General features: G+C 40.7%; 2 protein-coding genes, 1 non-coding gene and 1 pseudogene across 4 annotated transcripts; 2 read left to right on the forward strand and 2 right to left on the reverse strand.

The window, feature by feature from the left end:
• Positions 1 to 669: 669 nt before the first annotated feature.
• Positions 670 to 2,410, reverse strand: LOC121778586 (3-ketoacyl-CoA synthase 6-like). 2 transcript variants are annotated; one of them, XM_042175952.1, is made up of 2 exons: positions 900 to 2,410; positions 670 to 847 (listed from the first exon to the last, which is right to left on the reverse strand). In XM_042175952.1, exon 1 carries the CDS (start codon positions 2,346 to 2,348, stop codon positions 903 to 905), a length of 1,446 nt encoding a protein of 481 aa, XP_042031886.1. In that variant the 5' UTR covers positions 2,349 to 2,410; the 3' UTR covers positions 670 to 847; positions 900 to 902. The 2 variants fall into 2 exon arrangements, with proteins under 2 accessions (XP_042031886.1, XP_042031887.1); XM_042175953.1 differs by having other exon boundaries at positions 670 to 838; positions 891 to 2,409.
• Positions 2,411 to 7,978: 5,568 nt separating this feature from the next.
• On the reverse strand, positions 7,979 to 19,813 carry LOC121779239 (annotated as a pseudogene).
• A 334-nt stretch (positions 19,814 to 20,147) lies between these two features.
• On the forward strand, positions 20,148 to 20,218 carry TRNAG-GCC. The gene has a single exon. It is a non-coding gene; the product is annotated as a tRNA-Gly (tRNA).
• A 417-nt stretch (positions 20,219 to 20,635) lies between these two features.
• LOC121778696 (tetraketide alpha-pyrone reductase 2) lies at positions 20,636 to 23,140 on the forward strand. The gene is made up of 6 exons (XM_042176091.1): positions 20,636 to 20,745; positions 20,831 to 21,003; positions 21,646 to 21,834; positions 21,907 to 22,069; positions 22,309 to 22,498; positions 22,853 to 23,140. Exons 1-6 carry the CDS (start codon positions 20,640 to 20,642, stop codon positions 22,992 to 22,994), a joined length of 963 nt encoding a protein of 320 aa, XP_042032025.1. The 5' UTR covers positions 20,636 to 20,639; the 3' UTR covers positions 22,995 to 23,140.
• The last annotated feature ends 1,232 nt before the right edge of the window (positions 23,141 to 24,372 follow it).

Here is a 24,372-nt window from a genome sequence, read left to right on the forward strand (position 1 = left end):
TACTACTACTAGAGATTTGACGTGGTAATTGCATGAATTTGTCGATTGAATAATATTTCGAATATACTTAAACTCGTAACTCACATATTTCTTGCTTTTATGCTTTTGTCTTTTATTACTGATTGTAGCATTGCCTACTTTTAGTCTATTTAATGTGTTTTTCTACAAAAATAGACATGTTGACGTAGGTGTGTGATCAAATACTAACTAAGTTACAGTAATAACTAATAACTAATACTAATTTTGTATGTTAAAAATATCAACACAAAGACATAAATTTATCAATCTTCTTGTGTTGATAAACTTATGTCTTTGTGTTGATATTTAAATTTACCTGTTGTATTGATATAATTATGTCTTTATGTTGATAATTTTAATACACAAAATTAAAAGTTATTAGTTATTAGTATAAATTAATTAGCACACTAAGACAACCCGATTGATTTAGCCATCCTACATATATTTTCTGGAAAAACTAAAATCCATATTCAATTAAATAGACTATTTATTCGTCAACACGCAAAAAAACGGAATAAAGAAAAACCAATTAGCAACAACAATAATAATAAAAAGGTAGCAGAAACTTACAATTCAGAAAAGTGGTACTCTTTCCGTCACATTAAAGATAACTCATTTTCCTCTTTAGTTTGTCACAATCAAGATGATCGATTACTAAAAATGAAAACACATCTCTATTTTATTCTCTCTTTCTTACTTTATTCTTTCCACACAACACACAAAATAAAACTATATAAAATCTCATGCCGTCCATGGAATGAGTCATGTTCATTAGGACTTCATTAGGACGGAGAGAGTATAACAATCATAGCAATAAAAATTTAGTAGTCCGGACATAATAACGGTCACGTATATATCTAGACCACTAAATTTTTAGTAGTAAACTAGAGCTTCACAACTTCGGGAATATGCACTGGATACTTATCAATGCAGTCGGCCCACGGCCCCTCCACCGGCAACTCGATCGTCCGGTTACATCTCCACACCGCGCTGTTACACTTAAATCCACTGCCAAACGCAATCTGCCAAACCCTATCCCCTTTCCTCATCCTCCCCTTCGACTCTATGTAGCTCAATTCATACCACAGCGACGAAGAAGAAGTGTTTCCGAATCTATGCAGCGCCATCCTCGACGCCTCCACCTGCTCATTCGTCAGCTGCAGACTCCTCTGCAGCTCATCAATCACCGCCCTCCCGCCCGCGTGGATGCAGAAATGCTCAAACGCCTCTTTGAAATCGGGAATGTAAGGTTTAGATCTCGAATTGAAGAATTTTCTCCCAATCAGCGAGATCGCGAAGAGCAATTGCTCCGATGCGGGGAGGACCAGCGGTCCGATCGCCGTGATGTTCGATTTCAAGGCCTCTCCGGCCACCGCCATCAGATCGATATTCAATTTGATCCCGACGTAACCTTCCTCGTCCTCCTCCTGCGATACGCATCCGTACGATTTATCGTCCGCGCCTTTGTGCGTTCGGACGACGTGAGAGAGGCGGTATTTCGCGCGGCGGCGATCGGATCTGCGATTGGATAAAAGCACGGCGGCGGCGCCCATCCGGAAGAGGCAATTTGGGAGGAGCATTGCTCTCTCCTTCCCTAGGTAGGAATTTGGGGTTAAAATCTCGGTGCTAATCACAATCGCGTTTGAATTAGGATGTTTTTGGAGCAGATCTGATGCGAGATCGATCGAGATCAGGCCGGCGCTGCATCCCATGCCGGAGAGATTGAAGCTTTTTATATTACTTCTCATTTTGTACTTATTAATCACCAACGCCGTCATCGACGGCGTCGGTGAAAATAAGCTACAATTTAAAATTAAAATGTCAATTTCCCTGGGTTTGACTCCGGTCTTGGTAAATAGTGAATCCATCGTGGAGAAAATGACGAGCTCGGCTTCTTCCCGGGCCAGCGCCATCGTTGGGGTCGGAGGGATGTAGTGTATGGCCGGGGGAAGGCATGTTTCCTCTCCGAGTCCGGAACGTTCTAGAATCTTCATTTGGAAGTGGACGCTTTTCGGCTCGTTGAAGACCCTCCCCATGCGGGCGTGCTCGATGTATCCGGCGAAGGAGACGCGGTAGCTGCGGGGGGGCTTGAAGAGGGCGTAGTCGACGAGGTAGACTGGCCGCGGGCGGGAGATGAGGAACACGGTGAGGGTGTAGAGGATTAGGAAGGAGATGCATGATAAGTGGATTGGGGTGAGATGCATGGAATTGTAGAACTGTATGATATAATCCGCTTTGGATGAAATAGCTAGTGCGATTGGTATGAAAATGAGTTTTAAGAAATTGTTTACGACGAGTTGATAGGTTCGTTTGGTTAACAACGGAGCCATGGCGGCGGTGGTGGTGGTGGAGGTGGAGGGGGAATTGGGTATTTAAAGAGTGGGAGAGGGAGTACTAAACTACTAATGGAGTGTGGGGAAAGGGTTAATTGTGAGCAGAAGTAGCTGAGTATCGTAATCGGAGGGCTTTCATCAAATTATTTTTCTAATTAAGAGGTTTTGGTGTTGGGCCGGAGATGGACAGTCATCTGTATTTGTTAATAAATGAATATGATCACTTATGCATGTCATTTTCGACGTTACATTCGGCTTGAGCATGAGGCTTAATCATCGTTACATTCGGCTCAATACCGTTAATAATTATATATATTTAACATATTTATTATTTATAATATTAATATTTTATATTTTCAAATTCTTAAATCATTGATAAATGATGCTCTGTTTTTATTAAATAAATACTCCAAAATTAATAATGGCCTATTTTTCATTCTGAGATTTAAGTTTCTAACAAATACAATAGATCATTAATATCTATTACTATTTGATTTAAATTTAGTTAGTATTATCCCTTTGGATGTTATATGAATTTTGAATGTCATGAACTATGTTTGATTGTGATGTAATTTTATCATTTTGGACATTTTCTAGATAGATTAAATGTTATTTTTAATATTTTATATATTGACTTGCGGTATACCGCGGCATACCGCATCACGGTATGGTATACCGCAATGTCGGTAAGGTAATGGTTTTCGGTATACAGAAAAAATCGGCACGGTACGGTATCGTGTTTTCTCATACCGTACTTTTCATTATGATATGCGGTATGCCCATTTCGGTACGGTATACCGTATCGTGCCAACCCTAGCTATAGTGGAGTACAACAGGGTGTGCGGTGCATCAAAACGGTGCCGTGCCTCCATTTCCATTTTCCCTTATTTCAATAATACTTATTCCATTTTCCTTAAGTAAATCCCACAGATTCCATCACCTTTCTTCTCTTTTCTATTCTTTTAACTATTCTTTGTTCTATATTTATTTGTCATCTATACTCTACGAGGTCATGATAAATTTTGATTTGAATAAATTTGATAATTTAAATTAGCTTTCCCTGCAAAATTATTCTAGGAGATTCTTTTAATACTATTCAATTTTTAATACTCTCTCTATGTTTAGCAAGGTTGATTAAAATCCAATCTTTTTATTATGTTTTTATTTACTTCTAAAATAAAATATTATAGGAACTTCTTTATGTGGGAAATTAAAATTATAAAGTGTATAATTAAGACGAAAATGGCTAAACCTAATTAAATACTCCTAATCACTTCAGATATTCGTTTTAAAATTTTATGTTATATTTTAAAATATAATTTTTTATGTTGTAAAATTAAAGAAGATACAAATCATGGAGTATAATTTTAATTTTTTCACACAAAGAAGTATTGGAATACAGTATAATTTAATTAAAAAATACAATACAAATATAATACAGATACATTGTACTAATCAATTACTGGAAATATTTGCTCAAAAATTAGTTTTATAATGATAATGGAACAAAGGGAAATAGAATTGTTTTAAGAAATATACACTCAAGGAAGAAATGTTAATAGGAAAAAGGGAAAGAAAGGTGATGGAATCGGCGGGAATTACTCAAGGAAAATGGAATAAGTATTATCGTACGGCACCGTTTTGATGAACCGCACATCCCGGTGAATATTAGAAAGTGATTGGTCACTTGGGTGTTTCGAATTAAAAGGGAACTGTAGGGATTTGATTTAAGGATGTGATTGCTAATTCGTAATTATATATTTATTGATCGGTGGTTGGCAAGATTAAATTAAATTAAATTTGAGAAATCGAGTACAATTCGAATTTATTTGTAACGGATTATGCAACTTCATCATTGGTTGCATTTAGAGCTACCCAAGGTTTTTAATTGTTTCGAACCGTCGGTTTTTGACCGTTTTCTTAGGTTCCGGCTCGGTTTCACTGTTTTCCGGCGGTTTTTCACGGTTTCGATTTGGAAACTGTGCCGAAACCGGCGGTTCCGGCACAGTTTCGGTACCGGAATTTTAGAACCTGAACCGAACCACAGTTCCAAAAGTGACGATTTCGGTTCCATTTAAATCTCACGGGGCTGCGGCTGCGGCTCTTTATAGGGGTGGAAACAGAGGGTCAGGACGGGAGGGAGGGGGTGTGAAAGGGCGCGGGCCGACTACTCGGTAGGGACACGGCGCATGAAGCTGGGCCGCTGCGCCTTATTACACGGCGCCGGCGGCCGCGGCGCCGAAAATTGAATTTTTTTTTTGAATTTTCATATTTTTTTTCTATACCCATTCCTCTCATTATTTTCACAACATTCCAATCTCCACACTTCTAAATTTGTCTTTATTCAACTTTCAAAAAATGGATAGCGACGAGGAGTATCAACAATTGATCGATGGGATGTTTGATGCACTGGATGAAGAGGTGCAGTAAGAAGCTGAGGAGGAAACGGAGCAGGAGGCGGCGGCGGCGGTCCCTCGCCCGATCCATCATCGGCGGACAATCCGCCGCAACCATGCCGGTGCCCACCAGCGGCTGATGGAAGACTACTTTGGCAATAACCCCTGTTATCCGCCAGAGATTTTCCGTCGGCGATTAAGAATGTCGCAATGGCTCTTCATCCATATAGCGACGTCATTGGCGGGGCAGTACATGTGTTTCACCCTCCGATGCCAGCGGCCGACTCGGACTGTCGATGTATCAGAAGTGCACCGCTGCAAATAGGCAGCTTGCCTATGCCGGGCCCGCTGACATGTTCGACGAATACCTATAGATGGGTGAGACGACTACCCTACAGGTGCTGAGACAGTTTTGTAGGGGCATCCAGGACATCTTCGGTCCTGAGTATCTACGAAAGCTAAGCGCCGTGGAAGGCCAGAGACTGATAAATATGCACGGGAGGGTCCACGGTTTTCCAGGGATGATGGGCAACATCGATTGCATATAATGGGAGTGGAGGAACTGTCGGGTGGATTGGAAGGGGCAGTTCACTTTTGGATTCAAAGGCAAACACCTCCTGATGATCCTGGAAGCCGTTGCTGACTACCGATAGCGGATCTGGCAGGCGTGTTTCGGTGGCGCAGTGTCGAACAATGACATCAACGTTCTACATTCGTTGCATCTCTTCAATGACGAGTGCCGGGGCGATGGTCCGAAGGTCAGATTCATGGCCAACGACACGCAGTACAACAGGGCATACTATTTGGCAGATGGGATATACCCTCGTTGGCCCGTGTTTGTCAAGACAATTCGTCAACCGGTTGGTCCGAAGAAATCCTATTTCACGTGATGTCAAGAGGCTGCCAGGAAGGATGTTGAGCGAGCATTTGGTGTGCTCCAAACGCAATGGGCCATGATACGGTGCCCGGCACGAGTTTGGCACGAAAATGATGTCGCCGACATCATGTATTCATGCATCATATTGCACAATATGATAATAGATGATGAAGGATTTTCTGCAGAGCGTTGGGCACCGGAAGAGGGTGCTAGTACAAGTCACAGTGTTACCACCTCCCTTTGCAGATAAGTGTACCACGTACTAATCAATACTTGATCCAACGGTTCACCGACATGCGGAGGGAAATAGCACATGCGGCACTCCAGGCCGATTTGGTTGAAGAGATCTGGGCACGTAGGGGAGGGGGCACATTGTGATATGCGTTCGCAGTGTTGTTTGTGTGATGTCGATAATTTTCGTTGTGTAATTTTCCCCTTCTTGTAATACAACAAAGATTTGGTTTTAATTTTTTTTATTAAATTATGCATTTTTTTAATTATTATAGTCCGATAATTTTTATTCTAATTGAATTAAAATATACCAAGAATTGATAAAATAATGTATATTGTGGTTGTGGCTTGTCCACCATTAGGCTGTACAAGTGTTTTTTGTGGTTGTGGACTTGTGGACAAATTTTTGTGACTGTGAACAAGAATTTGTGGCTTGGCCAAACTATTGTGGACACTCTAATCATCCAACTAATTTCCTTTCTGGTGACTCCAAGTGTTGTTACTTTTGGACTTCTAGGTTTACCCTATAGAAATGGCCTCGAAACATATGATATTTACGAGTAGGGGCGTCAAGCTAAAAAAATTTTGTTGGTTGGGGATCACGTTTGTTAAGTACAAATCTATCTCATATCGGGAGTCTGAGGGAAGTTGGAAGGTGAATATAAATTCCTGTCCACCGCCAATTGAGGGAGTCTTTTGGGGCGTGATTAAAAAACAAATCCGTGCTGGCTTGACCCAAAGCGGACAATCAAACTATTGTTGTATTCGAAAATCCGAACAACTTCGAAGATCTGTATGGCCACATCCACGGTGTACCAAAATTGGACATCGTTGTGGTAGTCGACAATCCGAACAACTTCAAAGATCCATATGACCACATCCACGTCCAAAATTGGGAATCTCCGCTTCATCTGAATAAGTCAAATTCGAACTCTATTTGATGATTATTAATTTAAGTAAATTCGAACATAAATTATACAATGGAAGATATAAATTTTCGTGTTAAATAACATAGAATATGACTTAATTAGGGTTGACCTACAGTAAACATTTGATTTTTCGTAATTAAAAACTACAAACTTTGCAATTATATACTAATAATTGAACTTTAGTGAAAATTTGTGTACATATTCTCAAAGTTACTCTCTCCGTCCCACTGAAAATCACTCACTTTCCTTTTTAATTTGTCTCATCCAAGATGACCAATTACCAAAATTAGAAAACTCTTTATCTCTACTTTATTCTATCCCTTATTTTATTCTCTATATCTAACACATAAAATAAAACTGCATAAAATCTCGTGCCGCTCAAGGAATGGGTCATATTCCTTGGGACGGAGGGAGTACAAAATAAAATATAGTACTATGTTCTAAAGTATAATAACTCATTAGAAGAAAAAAAAAGGAAACTCAAAGTTAAGAAAGATTGTCATTTTCATTTTATTAATCGTCAAAATGGATGATGATATAAGGTGCAACATTATTGGTGAATGCATTATGAATTTGTCCATTACTTATAAATATAGGGCCTTCCTAACGTGATAGGTCAAGTTCTGAGAAAATAACGTGTGATGATATACAAATCAATTGCTTGACCACGATGAGGCCACAATATATTATTAATAATAATATTTCAAAAAAAGACAAAAGGCTACTTTTTCCTTTATTTAATTATTTGAAACTAAATAACTCAATTTCTAATATTAAATTTGTCATCTCAATCCATCAAAACCCCAAATTAGATACTCATGAAAAACACAATATTTTATAGTTTTGTACATAAAAATAAAAATTGAAATATAGTTTGCTGAAATTCTACAAACCACCTCTCATCTTAGTATATAAGTAATACAAATCCTAATTACGACTAATAGAAAATATATGTAAATGAGATTAAATGAGCACAAAGAAGTTATATGTGACACCTTTTTGTTGTAGAGTTATCACATATCTCATATTCCGTAGTGTTTTAGTTGTGTTTTGAAATGTGACAATGCTTTTGTTGCCAACCAAATGAACACATTGAATGTAGATTACATGCTAGTTCGATTGCTCGATTATCTTGTTTTGATCGAAAACACGTTCATACAAGAAGTTCGAACGCAATAAACACGTTATAATCCGCTATCCAAATATCCGGTTAAGAGTAGCTGCTAAACGAACTCCGCCCTGAGCTAGCCTCATATTCACCACCGGATAACGCGATAGGAAGTAGTCGTCTGCATAAATCATAGATCATGATATATAAAAAAAAAGAACCTTTCTTCTGCTGTTTCAATAATGTTGTCGTCCCACACCTGTGGATATGGATCGAACATAGATTCTTCGAAAAAATATGATTTTTATGGAGGAATTGAGTTGACTTACATGATGAAGAAGTGTTTTTCTAGTGTACTGATGGGACACGAACTAAACAACTAAACAATAATTGCGAGCCCAATAGCAGTGACGGCCCATCAGCCCAAAACCCAAGAAAGAGTATCAGTTCGGCACAACCAAAGAGTTCGGTCACAGCCTATAGCTCGGTAGTATCAGTTCGGCACAACCAAAGAGTTCGGTCACAGCCTATAGCTCGGTAAAAGCCGACCAATCGAGCTCAACTCTCAGATCGGCAAAAGCTGATCGGCAAAGTTCAGCAGTTCGGTCTCAGTATTCGACCGAACAAGGAGATAGTGGACCCATGCAGGATCTCCACGACCTCCATTACACCCACGATCTATTTAGTGGTATTAAGCAGTTATCAACCCCACTACCAGGGCTGCAAACCACGATCTTAGTTCGAGTGTATAAATAGAACTTAGATCAGATAGACAGGGTTAAGCTCTCTAGATCCTGAATCTTATAGCAAATCAGTATTGTAATCTGTAAGCGAGACCAAGCAATACAAATTTGCCCTCTCTTCTTCCCGTGGACGTAGATTTACCTCAGTAAATCGAACCACGTAATTTTCCGTGTTGTGATCATTTATTACTTGCATTTATTCCCATCAAAAATTCGCCACATCATCACTGGCGCCGTCTGTGGGAAACGACAGAAAACCAAAACTGTGATAAAAGCGAGTTTTTGATCCTCTTCCACCAAAAAATGCATACCAGATCACATAATACCCATACTTCCGTCCGTGATGAACGTGAGGAAGCTAGTCCAGCCCGTAGGTCTGGAAAACAGCCTCGGGAGAAATCTGCCTCCAGTTCTCACGGTGAAAGAACAAACCACTCAAAAAGTCATCGCACCGAGCCTCCCCAGCAGCTCGCTTTGAATGAGGCTGTCAAGTTGTTCTTGGCTGAGAAGCAGGATGAGTTCTTAACATTCCTGCAAAAGAGCCAGAAGCCGGAGAAGAAAACGGCGGATTCTCCCTCCCCCTCCAGACATGAAAGTCACTACCGCAGTAGTGTCGTATCTTCCAGGAGAAAGAATCCTCACCACCGACATGTTCCTTCTCCTCCTTGTTACCGGAATCACAGGAGAACTCCATCTCCACCATACCGTAGAGATGTCGGATTCGCTATGTATGGAGCGCTGAAGACTCCATTTTCGGATGATATCACCAGAACTCCGTTGCCACAGAATTACCGAACTCCGTCAGTGACTTATGACGGGTTAGTGGATCCTCATGATTTCCTGGGACGCTATCAGTATAATATGGCGAACCAAGGTCTCAATGAGGTTCATATGTGTAAGCTGTTTCCCGAGCTGCTCATCGGGAACGCAAGAAGGTGGTTTGATAGCCTCCCTCAAGGCAGCATTAGATCTTACAGAGATCTAATGGATGCTTTTCATAGGAGGTTCTTCCAGAAAGCTGAAACCCGAATCACTTCGGCTCAGCTGCTTTCTATACGTCAAGGTCGCGATGAAAAGATTAGCGACTTCATGACAAGATTCCACAAGGAATGCCTACAAGTAGATGATCTCAATGATCTACTTGTCATTTCGGCATTCCAAAATGGAATTCTGCCAGGAGCTCTCTACAGAAAGCTCGTTGAATGCAGTCCGCAAACAGCTCAAGAGATGTGGGACATTGCGGACCAGTTTTCTCGGGCTGATGAGGCAGACCGTCGAAAACGGTCTTTAGACAGCTCTTCCAGAGGAGACAAGAGGAAGCCCGATCATAGCGATCAGGGACATCCTCGCCGAACTCCTTTTGAAAGAATTCAAAGGGCACCGGTACAAGACAGATTGGGACCACGTCTCAATCCTGAGAAACCACCCGCTCAGTTCGTACCATTGAACAAGTCGAGAGCGGAAATTTTCGAACTACATTCTGATATGTTCGAAAAACCAAAGCAGATGACGAAATCGGCCACGCGCCGAAGTCAGGATAAATATTGCTCCTTCCATCAAGACCACGGTCACGATACCGAGGAGTGCCGAAATTTGGCAGCAGGTATTGATGTTCTTGTGAAAGCAGGGACGTTAAAAAAATACCAAAGCAAGCCGCCGAAAAAGAATAAGAAACAGAGAAGTGCGAACTGCGCTCCTCAGGATCCTAAAAGGCAACAGGATCCCGAAGACGATGACGAGCCGCAATATGATGGAGTGATCCAGACTATTGACGCTCTCCCAGCCGGGAAGACTAAATCGTCTCTAAAATCAGAGCGCAGAGGCTTCAATCGAGAGGAGCCAACACATAAAAGGCTGAAGAAGGAGAAAGTAATTACATTTTCAGATGCAGATCCCGTCCCGGCCATTTCTCCTCATCAAGACGCTATTGTCATTCAAGCTGGAGTGGCAAACAAACTGATCCACAGAGTGTTTGTGGATACAGGAGCGTCGGTTAGCATTCTTTTTAAAGAATGTTTTGATAAACTGGAAGTGGATCCAGCTCGGCTCAGTCCGGCCCCAATTCCTCTGAAAAGTTTCGCCCAGGAGGACACCCGCCCTGAAGGTATTATCAGCCTTCCGATTACGGTAGGAAGAGCGCCTACTAGCTCCAGTACGGTGATCGAGTTTTTTGTGGTAAAAGCTCGATCCCCGTATAACATTATACTGGGAAGAGACTGGCTCAACACAGTTCGGGCCATTTGCTCTACTTATTACCTCACAATCAAGATCCCCACTAAAGGAGGGATAGCAGTCATCCGAGGTGATCAAAAGAGAGCAAAAGAATGTTTGCAGATTGCGCTTAAAAGTGCCGAACAATCAGATCGGCACCATCAAGCATAGCAATCACAGCAGCCGGAGTCAGAGGCAGACGAAATGAACGAAGTCACACCGGAGCCGAACTCACGACCAGTTCAGTTATACGAAGACGATCCATCCAGAACGGTCAAGATCGGTTTCGCGGGAACACCTCTACTCCGGGAAAAGACCATCCAGCTCCTCAAAGAGTACAAAGATGTCTTTGCGTGGTCTCCGTTGGACATGACTGGAGTGTCTCCCGAGGTAATTACACATCGGTTAAATATTGATCCTTCAGTCCGGCCTATAAAACAGAAGCAAAGACTCTTTGCGGCAGAAAGAAATCAAGTCATCCATGACGAAGTCCGCCAATTACTGGAAGCGGATGTGTTATTTGAAGTAAAATATCCTTCTTGGGTGGCCAATCCTGTGATGATCAAGAAAAAAGAAGGAGGATGGCGGATGTGCATAGATTTTACGGATCTAAATAAGCACTGTCCTAAAGATTGCTACCCCCTTCCCAACATAGATAAAAAAGTAGAAGCTTTGATAGGCTTCGAAATTTTCTGTTTTCTTGATTTGTATAAAGGATACCACCAAGTTTTAATGGATGAGAATGATGCTTCAAAAACGGCTTTCATTACTGACTTCGGTATTTTTGCTTATAAAAAGATGCCATTTGGTTTAAAGAATGCCGGAGCCACATATCAAAGGATGGTAGATAAGCTATTTCGGCACCTGATCGGAAAAGAGGTTGAAGTATATGTTGACGACATAGTTGTTAAAAGCAGAAGCACTTCGGAGTACGAAAACAATCTCAAATCCACTCTCGACGTGCTCAAAAAAGCCAACCTCAAACTCAATCCCCAAAAATGTACCTTTTTGGTAGATTCGGGAAAATTTCTGGGTTGTTGGGTTTCAAAGGAAGGACTCAAGGCAAATCCCCTAAAAGTTCAAGTTGTTCAGAACATGGTAATGCCGAAGTCAATACATGATGTGCAAAGGCTAACTGGATGTCTAGCCGCACTGAATAGATTCCTTTCCCAAGCAGCCAAGAAGCAAATGCCGTTCTTCAATGTTTTGAAGAAGGCACCAAAGTTTGAGTGGGGAGCCGAACAGAAGAAGGCTTTTGACGAACTCAAATGTTATTTAACCGAACTTCCTATTCTCTCTGCTCCAACAGATGCCGAAGTGATATTCTTATATTTAGCAGCATCAGATCAAACCATTAGCGCGGTGCTTGTACGAGAAGAAGGCCTAAAGCAGCGTCCTATCTACTTTACAAGCCGAGCATTAAGAGGTCCCGAAACAAGGTATCAACCTCTGGAAAAAATTGCTCTGGCATTAGTAAATGCAGCAAGGAGACTGCGGCCATATTTCTATGCTCACAAAGTATGCGTCCTAACCGATCTTCCACTTCGGCAAGTTTTGACTAAGCCCGAAGCATCAGGCAGAATTGCCATGTGGGCCATAGAGTTGGGAGAACATTCAATAGAATATCTACCTCGGAAAGCCATCAAGGGACAAGCCTTGGCAGATTTTCTTGTAGAGGCAAAGTTCGATCAGGCAATCCCTATTATTGCCGAACAGAAAAATCCTACCAATGACGAACTAACACAGCCCCAGAAACCCGAAGTAGAGCCGCCGGACTGTTGGATTGGATTCGTAGATGGAGCTTCGAATAAGACAGGAAGTGGAGCTGGTATTCTACTTATCGCTCCCGACGGACACGAAGTAACTTATTCACTTCGGTTCTTATTCCCAACCACTAATAACGAAGCCGAATACGAAGCCCTTCTTGCCGGACTTCAGTTAGCGCAACATCTCCTTGTCAAATCTCTCAAAATTCATTGTGATTCACAAGTCATAGTGAATCACATGCTGGGTACAAGTGAAGCCCGTGGTGAAAGGATGAAAAAATACTTGGACAAAGCGCAAAGTATTAGCCGAAATTTCTCTTATTTTCGGATAATCCACATTCCCAGAGCGGGAAATAGCCGAGCAGATACTTTAAGTAAGTTGGCCTCATATCCGAGCTCAAAGGTGGAGGAATTGCCGCACAGAAGCATTGATGAAGCTGAAGTACACTCAGTAACCAGTTCACCGAACTGGATGACGCCAATATTAAGGTATCTAGATCAAGGACAACTGCCCGAGGATAAGAGAGAAGCAAGGAAAATCACATGCCGAGCACTTCGGTATGAACTTCATGAAGGAGTCCTATATAGAAAGTCCTACCTTCAACCGTTATTGCGATGTGTAGGACCAGAAGAGACGGATTACATCCTTAGAGAAGTTCATGAAGGATCTTGCGGTAGCCACATCGGAGCTAGAGCATTAGCTAAAAAAATTCTGAGATGGGGATATTATTGGCCAACTTTGGTACAAGAAGCAGTACGGCTAGTTAAGAAATGTACGAAATGCCAAATCCATGCAAATATCCCAAGGATGCCGCAGACTGATCTATGTGCTATGCAAAGCCCTTGGCCTTTTATGCAATGGGGCATAGACATAGTAGGACCACTACCACAAGCTCCCCGGCAAATGAAATTCTTGATCGTTGCCGTGGATTACTTCACAAAGTGGGTGGAGGATGAACCATTAGCTACGATAACGAGCTCAAAGGCATTAGATTTTGTCTGGAAGAACATAGTTTGCCGATTTGGCATACCCCATATCCTCATTTCGGATAATGGGACTCAGTTTACTGACAAAACATTCAAGAATTGGTGCCAAGAGTTGAATATTCAACAGCGGTTCACTTCGGTCTCTCACCCACAAGCAAACGGACAAACGGAAGTAACAAACCGTACTTTGGTTAAAGGATTAAAAGCTCGGTTAGAACAAGCCAAAGGACAATGGGTAGAAAATCTTCCTCAAGTCCTATGGTCTTACCGAACTACACCAAAAACCTCCAACGGTGAAACTCCGTACAGTCTAGTGTACGGCACTGAAGCCGTAATTCCGGTTGAGATCGGCATACCCAGCCCCCGAACTCTTAATTTCTCAACAGAATTGAATGACGACGGACTGAGAGCCGAACTAGATCTTGCCGAAGAAAGAAGAGAATTGGCCTTCATAAAAGAAGCCAAGTACAAGGAGCAAGTAGCCCGGTATTATAACCAAAGGGTGAAAAAGCTGCAGTTTCAAGTGGGAGATCTCGTATTGAGAAACAATGAAGTAAGCCGAGCAGAAAAGCTGGGCAAACTTGAACCCACATGGGAAGGTCCATATCGGGTGTCAGAAGTCCTGGGAAAAGGGTCTTATAAATTGACTCACATGTCAGGAGAACAAGTACCCCGAACATGGCATATTTCCAACCTCAAGAAGTTCTATTTGTAAGAGACAAGGTCCGGTCAGTCTTGTGTCTAGTTCGGTCCTAGGGTTATGTGCTTTTATATTTTTATTGTTGTTTATACTTGTCGTTTTTTAAAAGATTAAAATCTTTTTCGTCCTTTTTATTTGTCTCTCTGTGCGTTTTGTCTCTCTATGTGCGTTTTGTCTCTTACAAATGTTACTGAGGTATATTGTTCTTTAAAGGCTGATCCCCTTTTTAGATCAATTATTAAAGACAATTGTGAGTCCAAGCTTCTAAGGAAGATACAAGACTCCACAATTCAGCTTAAGAAACAAGCAATTCGTCTGAAACGAACTGCAATAAGCCGAAAACCACTTCGGTTAACTAGGGAAAGTCCAATCCAAGCGATAAAACTCGCCAAATAAGGACATTAACTAAGTCCGGTCAAAGAAGAGTTTACTTCATAAGACCGAGGACGAGTGCAGGGAAAGTCCAATCCAAGCGATAAAACTCGCCAAATAAGGACACAAACTAAGTCCGGTCAAAGAAGAGTTTACTTCATAAGACCGAGGACGAGTACAATAAATGAAATAAAAAATCGCTGAACTGTAAATACGCAGTGATAGAAGCGAAATGAAAAAATTTCATTTACTAAGTCTTGTTGGGCATACAATTCCGCTGCCCTACGAGAATGCGTTACACCATTACAAAGGACTACTCTACTGTCTACGGTTGCTAAAGTTGAGCCACCTATCCAAAAAGTCCTCATGATGCTGAGTTCGGGCGTTCCGAGCAGTTGAAGAATCAGTAGGTGGACGAGATGCTCTGATCGACCTACCGCCTCTTCTCTGAGTCCGGGAAGTTCTAGCACCTCGGCGGCGAAGAGTCTCTTCACGAAGCATTCGCTGATCTTGCTCACTCATATTCACCACTCCTCTACGAACTTCAGGGCGTTCTTGTCTTGACGTTTCCGGTTGCTCCTGAGTCCGTTGCTGACTTGGAGTAGGTTCTTGTCTTGACGTTTCCGGTTGCTCCTGAGTCCGGTGCTGATTTGGAGTAGAAGTTTGAGTAAGTGGATCCGAGGTTTGAGTTGGAGCATGAGCGTCTGTTAGCGGGAAACGGCTAAGGAATCTCTCGATCGCGGGACGCCGGGAAAGAATGATGTCGTACAGAGAAGCCAAGCGCCGCAATGATTTCACAACTTGTTGGCAAGCCGAGCTCTCCAGCACATTGTTCTTCCGGAGTACATGAAGCTTCTCCCACAGTTCATCAACTTGATTCTGAACTTCGGATATAGTCATTCCCCCGCGCCCGCTGATGAAGTCTTCATATGCAGTCCTCTCAGCGATGACAGTATTCAGCTCGGCCTCCAGATCTTTCTTTATGGACTCTAAGTCCTTATTGTTGGACTCCAGCTCCACTAAACGAGCCAAGAGTTCATCGTACTTCATCTGGTCATCTATAGCTTTTTTCTCAGCTTCATTTAAAGCCGAAGAGTATAGCCGCTTCCAGTGAAGTACCTCCAGCTCCTTAGAGTAAAGAATACGAAGCAGCTATGTCAGTTCGGCATTTCAGTTTACCGAGCAGGCAGTAAACCACAATAGGAGTAAAAGAGATTAAGAAAAGCTATAAAGAAGACACGAGTGTAGAAAGGAGAATTTTTTCATTCAAAGAAAAAATTTACACAAGGAGGGCTTCAAGGCCATTTTACAAATAGAAAGAAAGAAACTAAACTAAGAGAAGGGAGACGAAATCATACTTCGCCAGTTTCGTCTCCGGCTTCCCTGTGGGTTTCAGCTTCTTTCTCCTTGTCGACCTCGGTCTCAGCCTCGGCCTCCCTCCTCCCTCCCTCCTGCTCGGCGCCCCCATCGCCGATCTGCTGCAACTCTTGCTCGGCGTGCCCGTCGCCGGTCTGCTGATCCTTCTGCTCGGTCTCCTTGCCGGCCTCATTTTCCTGCTCACCCTCCCCTTTGAAAATTGAAACGGGTGAAACAGGCCCCAAGGAGGCAAAGATGGCCTCCATGTTCTCGTCACGGTCAGCACGACAACTACGGACTCGTTCAGCAGAAAGCAGGACCGATGAAGACGCAAACTCCTCAAGGAGCGGCAGACTCTGGAGACGCGCTGCAATCTCTCGGCCATACAGCGGCAAGATGACTTCGGGTTCCTGCTCGGCATTATCGGTCATCAATTTCAGCAGATCGCCGATAAGGGCCGAAAATTGATTGCTCAAAAAGAGTTTCTCCGTGTAAACACGGAGAGCCTCCCCCTGAGCAACCACGGCAGCAGCCTCCCTCTGTTTCGACTGCTCTCTCTGGATGATGAGCTGGTTTTTGGCACGCTGGGCTTCATCCTGAGCCGAGATCCTAGCGGCCCTTGCCTCCTCAAAGTCTGCCCAAGCCTGTTCGGCCTGGTGACGAGCAGCATTCAAATTCCTCCGCATCTCATCATAATCGCTGGACGCTTTAGAGAGTTCAACTATGACGAGCTTGCAGAGCATATTGTTCCTCTGAAAATGGAAAAAGGAAAAAAGTCAACAGAGGGGCCACAAAAAATATAGGAAAGAAGCAAAACCAGAAAATCAAGAAGGAAATTCACCTCCACAAAGTCCTTTGGCCATGAAAAGGGCTCAGAGATATGTTCCGAAGTGGCCGCAACCGCTCCGGATCCACAACCCCCCAGGACAATGTCTCTTTGTGGCGCTTTTGGGGGTTTCTGAGTCTTCGCCTTCCACTTTGCCGAAGTCGATTCCGGCTTTTTTGGATCCGAAGACTGACTCGAAGAGGTCTTCTGCCTCTTCGGATTCTTCTCGGCATCAGACGCCGAGCTGGTGGCTCTCTGTTTCTCCGGCTCCTTGGATTCGGAGGATTTGCGACCTAGCCTGCTTAGCATGTTCAGTGCCAAAAAGTGAGAAAACAAAGTTAGTTTTCGCCGCTAAAGCAGTAAGGCATAAAAAAGAAATCCTCACCCTCAGTCTCTTCGTCCGAAGACGAGGAATCGAACACGAAGTCACCCTTGACGAGCTCAGATTCCGAATACTGTTTCCTAATCATGGGAATCTTATTGAGCTCGCCCTCGAGCTCGTCCAACGGTTCTACCCGAGGATGAGGAATTACGGACTTCGGCCCTCTCCAGGAAAAGTCCGGAGCCGCTGTCCTATTGTAAAAAAAGAAACGATTTTGCCACTTCGGCCATATGGTTTTACAGAATGCTCTGAAGGGCTGTAAAGGGATCAAGTAAAACCAGGATCCCTTTCTCTTAAACTGAAAGAAATTAAGGATTGCCCTCAGAGACAGATCCTTTTCTAGTCTACGCAGCTCGGCAGCAAAGGCCGATAAGTGCCTCCAAGAATTTGGAGTCACCTGACCTAAAGGAAGTTGAAAAAAATCAAGAAGCTCTACAAAGGCAGGGGGAAGAGGGAAACGAAGCCCGCATTCTAAGCAGGCTTCGTAAACGGTGGCATAACCCTCCGGCGGCGAGTTAGCCCTATGAATGTCGTCGGGAATCACCACTAACCCCCCAGGAAGAAAATATTTTCCGTGTAAGGGTATCACAGTATCCTTACTCAAAATGCTGTGAAAATATTCTACCGTCTTCTCCCCGGACCTTTTCCGGCCAGAAGACCCCTCACCCCCCTTCCTACCACTACCTGATTCAGAAACAGACTCAGAAGAAGAAGACATGATTCTTACTCTTTGATGGTCGAAAGTCTCTGAAGAAATTCTTGAAGAAGCGGAAGAAAATTTTACGAAAAAGAGAGAGAATACAGAAGAAATAATCGCAAAAGTATTCCAATGATGAAGAGAGGAAATATTTATCAGATTCGCAAAGGCATTTCAAATTCGTCGCACCGTTTCAAATCCCACTTTTTCTGGATTCTCTGGCCGGATTTGCTGTCGCATTTAATGCAGACACGTGCAGAGCACGTCCCCTGACGTCGGCCTCCCCCTTACACTTATCCAAAACGCCGAAGTGATTCACTTCGCTTTTCGGGGGGGTGGTGATGGGACACGAACTAAACAACTAAACAATAATTGCGAGCCCAATAGCAGTGACGGCCCATCAGCCCAAAACCCAAGAAAGAGTATCAGTTCGGCACAACCAAAGAGTTCGGTCACAGCCTATAGCTCGGTAGTATCAGTTCGGCACAACCAAAGAGTTCGGTCACAGCCTATAGCTCGGTAAAAGCCGACCAATCGAGCTCAACTCTCAGATCGGCAAAAGCTGATCGGCAAAGTTCAGCAGTTCGGTCTCAGTATTCGACCGAACAAGGAGATAGTGGACCCATGCAGGATCTCCACGACCTCCATTACACCCACGATCTATTTAGTGGTATTAAGCAGTTATCAACCCCACTACCAGGGCTGCAAACCACGATCTTAGTTCGAGTGTATAAATAGAACTTAGATCAGATAGACAGGGTTAAGCTCTCTAGATCCTGAATCTTATAGCAAATCAGTATTGTAATCTGTAAGCGAGACCAAGCAATACAAATTTGCCCTCTCTTCTTCCCGTGGACGTAGATTTACCTCAGTAAATCGAACCACGTAATTTTCCGTGTTGTGATCATTTATTACTTGCATTTATTCCCATCAAAAATTCGCCACATCATCATGTACCAATGCACATCAATTGTGTTTCCTCCCTTATCTGAAGTGAATCCGACATGCAGAGGCTGCACGTTAAACGAGTTATCTGACCTAAAATGTGTGTTCTGATCATATTTTATCGAATCAAATTAGGATTGTGGTAACCTGATGGATGTCTCCAATGAAATGAGCTAGGAAGAGAAGTGCTTCAGTGAGATTATCTGGTGTTCAAATCAATCCAATGTAAGTTCATATTAAAAAAAATAGAAAAGAAAAAAAAAAGATTGAATATTGAAGATTGAAGGATGGTACATTGAGAATTGGCATTGTTGTATGTGATGAGCTGATTAGTGTAATTGTAGATAGCTCCAGCCACACATCTATCTTTTATCCCATCTTCATCTTTGCAATCCCCTGTATTTGCATAAGTGAAAATGTTGCTGATTTTATTTTTAGTGCTGACATTGATTGATGACTTACTTACATTGCATTATCGGATGTCAGGCAAGGGAACGACGTCGTATTATACTAAATTACTTATTTCTCATTTTCTCCCTTTCGTTTCGTTCTTTCTTAGTATAATACGATGTTGTTTCGCTGCCCAAAACGTGATGTCATTTTAGTTGACCTCCGATACCGCCAAGTAAACAAGCCATCGTTACAAAATCATAACAAATCAATATTTTAATTGTAAAATCAGAACAAATCCATAGTTTGATAATGACCATAAAGATTTTAAAGGTAGTTTGATTAGTGTATAGTTGAAGAATGGATCTCACTAGTGTATTGATAGGAGCAGAGTTGATCCGGAGTGTCGATGTAGTGAAGGGCCGACGACCAGTGGTAACGGAACTTAACACGGTCGGCCCACGAGCACAAGCTACCGAGATCATTATCTGCGTACGCAGGCAGGAGCTGGGACACGGCCACCTTGCTCAACCTCGGCTGCAACATTGAACAAAGTCTCACATCGAATTCATAAGAAAATTTTTAATGAGAGGAAAATGACAACCAGATTATTAATGAAAGCTGATGAAATTTTGTTACAACGTAACGGTACGGTGTGGTTTCAAATTCAAACGGCTTCATTGAAAAGGGTTGTAATTGAAGTCTTTTTTATCTTATTTCCAGATAAAACAAATTACTCCTAGTATTTTGATGAAGTCTTTTTTTTTATCTTATTTTAATATAAAGAGCGTTCTTGTCTTTTAATATTTTTTTTGCTTAATCTCAAAATATGTGTTAAGAAGGAATGGAAGAAGATAGAATATGTGTTAAAAAATAAGTAGCACCAGTGGTCTAGTGGTAGAATAGTACCCTGCCACGGTACAGACCCGGGTTCGATTCCCGGCTGGTGCATGTTTTTTTATAGTGCTCTTATGATATCTCTCGTGTGTGTTGACATTTTTTCACGGTCCAATCATTGATATATTACACGTAGGCAACCTTATTTAGTCATGAGATAATTGAGAACAAATAAAACATTCATTGTTTTTCCAACGTATTTTTAATGTTGCGAGTAAACGTACTAGAATTTGATCAAATTTTATTGTTTCCCCAAGAATTTTCCTTAAATTAAATGGTAGTTAAAAAAGAGGATTAGTCTTGAGGTGGATCGTGACATTGGTAACCAAACTCCAAACCACTATCCACTTGCTTTTACATGATAATTGTGCTTTCTTACTATGATCCAATAATTTATCTAATTTTATAAACAAACATAAACTCCTATATATATCCAAGTTCCACATGTATTGCCAATAACATTGAGTTAATCAAGATGCCAGAATATTGTGTAACTGGAGGAACAGGTCTTGTTGCAGCTTATTTGATCAAATCTCTGCTTGAAAAGGGTTATATTGTAAGAACTACTGCTAGAGATCCAGGTACAATTTGTGATTCTTTATTTTTTTTTTACTATATAAACATGGGATTTAATTCTTACATTGTTACATTTTTTTCTTACATCAGAAAACACGGACAAAGTAGGCTATCTCATGCAGCTGAAAGGAGCAAAGGAAAGGCTCAAGATTATGAGAGCTGATTTGGTGGAAGAGGGTAGCTTCGACGCAGCTGTGGAGGGCGTAGACGGCGTCTTCCACGTGGCGTCTCCGGTGCTCGTGGCGAATGATGACAACGTAAAGGCAAGTCCATGCTTTTATAAGATATATTAAGGGCAAATTTTCAAAAACCACGAAACTCTGGTCTAATTTTGATACGTATCACAACATTAAAAATCAATAGGGAAAACTAGGAGCTTGGAATTTTTTTCATACTTATCCCACAACAAAAAAATCAATCATCATACATGTTATATGATGTTGTTGATGTTTTTCAATAGAATGACGCCATTCTCAGTATTAATAGTTGACATCGTTTAAGTCATCGCAGTAACATCAACATATGATTTTTTTGCTACCATATCAGATATAATTTCAACAAAAAATTCCGTTGTATGATAGTTGTGAATAAATTTAAAGTCTGATTGATTGTTAAAAATTGTAAACGGTCTAGAATTTTATCAAATCATATAGTAGTAATTTTTTTCGGCAATTTTCCCTAGTAGAACCCAAATATAATTTCCCAATTGAAATTTTGAAAACAATTGCTACTACAATAACCACTATAGTCATTAATATTCTACATGCAATAACTTCAACAAAAATATTTATGATGGTAAAAGCACATTTGTAGACCTGGATTCAAAAATATAGTTCCTCATATTTCAAAGTTGAAACTATCAATTTTTTCATGAAAATAAACATATTCTCATTTTATTTTTGCAGGAAAAATTGATCGATCCATGTATAAACGGAACCCTAAACGTGCTAAAATCTTGCAAGAAATCTATCAGTGTGAAGAGGGTTGTCTTAACCTCATCTTGCTCTTCGATCCGATACAGATTCGACGCCGAAGAAGCGTCTCCCCTCAATGAATCTCACTGGAGCGATCCTGAATATTGCAAGAGATACAACGTAGTATTATTTTCTAATTTTAAAATTTTTTTAATGATTTTGCAAAATAATTTGGAGAATGTTGTTTTGCAGCTGTGGTATGGTTATGCAAAAACTGTAGCTGAAAAAGAGGCTTGGGATTTTGCTCATGAAAATGGGCTTGATTTAGTGGTGGTGAATCCGTCATTTGTGATTGGCCCTCTGCTTGCTCCTCAACCAACTAGCACATTGTTACTCACATTGGCTCTTATAAAAGGTTAGAATTAGCTCGAGTTTCGGGTTTAAATGTCGTGCGCTTCTCTTGAATTCTTTCGTTCTTGGACAAGATGTTGACGAACTAAACAGCCCGGTTCTTTATTAATTGAAACGCGTTGTTTCGTTCCAAACCACGCATCATGTAGTGATGAATAATCCTTACATACACATTAATTTCTCCAAATTGAAGTCCCAATGTTTTTAAAATTCCTTTAATTGATACTCCTTTGTTTGGATTAGGTGTGAGAGGAGAATATCCCAACACAAGAATAGGTTTTGTTCACATATATGATGTTGTGAATGCACACATTTTAGCTATGGAAGAAAGTGAAGCATCTGGCAGACTTATATGTTCAAGCTCAGTGGCACATTGGTCAGAAATCATTCAAATGTTGAGGGCGAAATACCCTAATTACCCTTACGAAGATAAGTACGTGTGACAAGCAATGTCGTATCGAATTTAGAGATAACCTAGTTGATAGAATGAACATCTCGGGAATATGTCTGATTCTATCATCTCCATGTTAGGATCGTCGACTGCAACATTAGTTTGATATTGTCCGCTTTGGGTCAAGCCCGCACGGATTTGTTTTTGGGTCACTCCCAAAAGGCCTCAAACTAATTAGGGTTGGACAGGAATTATATACACCTTCCAACTTCCCTTACTCATCCGATGTGGGATGGGTTTGTAACCCAAACACTCCATTCCTCCCAAATAATCGATCTTTTCTTTCAGTGATTGAATCAACAGTAGTAATAATTTTCTTGTTGTTTTTTTTTTCAGGTGTAGCACTCAAAAAGGGGGTGATATGCCACATAGTATGGATTGTAGCAAAATTATTGAGTTGGGGCTTCCTCCTATGAAATCTCTTCACCAAATGTTTGATGATTTTTTTACAAGTTTTCAAGAAAAAGGATTTCTTTGAGGGAAAAAAAACTACTTAGAATCAGTCTTATTTTATAGGTTATTTCAAGATTGCTTGTAGGAAAATGAGAAATGGAACTCTTCCATGATGTTTAAAAAACTCAATTTGATACTAATCAAGCTTTTTTTTTCCTATTATGTTATAAATTATCATCCAATCGCTTTTATTATTATTATTATTATTATTATTATTATTATTATTATTATTATTATTATAACTGCTAATTGTTAACAAGGTGATAATAAATGGGCCCAATCAAAATTCAGGCATTTTGGGCCACTATAAAAAATACTAGTTAGATAAAACAAATTCTTTGCACTTTACAATTTTAGCCCAAAATCTTTAAATCTGATTTAATAAATATAAACAAGAGGAGAACTTGCACTTTACAAATCGTTTAGGGTTTTTTTTCCTCGAATTAAGCATTACAATGGCCTACAAATCACAATGCTATGTTTATAAATTAAGAAATTGGTCAACAAGAAATTAAAAGGAAATGATGCTTCCACTTTACTCAAGACAAGAAAGTAAATATATATGAAAAAAAATAATTCAAATTAACCGACGGACAATGATGTTAGGCCAATCAAGAGAAAGTTTGCATATGATCGTGCTAATTATATTAACACTTGCCACGGTCTCTAATTTGGAAATCAAATTTTTAATTGATAATTAATTTTGGAAAATATGGATGAGTGTTTAATAGATAATGTATACTTTATCCGCCTATGATTAGAAGCCTCGTTTTTATCCACAAATAGGTAATATATAGGTGTATAAAATAATCAAAGTGCCAAAAGAGAATGTGAACCTATTTTTCCAAGACTATAGTCAACAATTGCATGTATGCTTTAGAAAAATATGCAACCAAATAAAATCACAATAAATGTAAAGGTGGAAAGAAAAATAATGAGCTATTATGAAATTATTGAGGTAGTGGTGTCACATTCCATTACAATAATTCACTTATATAATTTTCTCTCAAAACCCCACTCTATGTCTTCATTGCATGTGTTTATTCTCAACATTTAATTGCAATTATAACTTTCATAATAAGAGAGAGCAACTTTTACATGGCCACAATAAAATATTGCAATTCTCCAACTTATAGTTTGACTTTTTTTGCCGATTTTGCAATTTCTGTTATCTTTTTGTTGTTTTGTTTTGTTTTGCACTTTTTTCCTTTTTTTTTCTTTATTGCTTTTGGTTTATAGGGATGCCTCCAATCTGTTTAATTTTTGACTTTTTTGTAGAATTTGTATGTTATTTTTGTTTTGCTGAACTCTTGCTTATTATTTTTAGTAATTTAAACATTTTGTCATTATATACAAAAGTAAGAACTCTATTTAAAATGAGTGGACAGGTGAGAGTAATGAAT

Source organism: Salvia splendens, chromosome 19, assembly GCF_004379255.2.
Source record: "Salvia splendens isolate huo1 chromosome 19, SspV2, whole genome shotgun sequence".
In the NCBI taxonomy this organism is placed as follows: Eukaryota; Viridiplantae; Streptophyta; class Magnoliopsida; order Lamiales; family Lamiaceae; genus Salvia; species Salvia splendens.

Bases quoted from the DNA above. Each gene is read 5' to 3' on its own strand.
- LOC121778696 (XM_042176091.1), top strand. From the start codon at position 20,640: ATGCCAGAATATTGTGTAACTGGAGGAACAGGTCTTGTTGCAGCTTAT. The intron at 20,746-20,830 runs GTACAATTTGTG...TTCTTACATCAG, and splicing joins AACTACTGCTAGAGATCCAG to AAAACACGGACAAAGTAGGC. The intron at 21,835-21,906 runs GTAGTATTATTT...GTTGTTTTGCAG, and splicing joins AATATTGCAAGAGATACAAC to CTGTGGTATGGTTATGCAAA.
- LOC121778586 (XM_042175952.1), bottom strand. From the start codon at position 2,348: ATGGCTCCGTTGTTAACCAAACGAACCTATCAACTCGTCGTAAACAAT.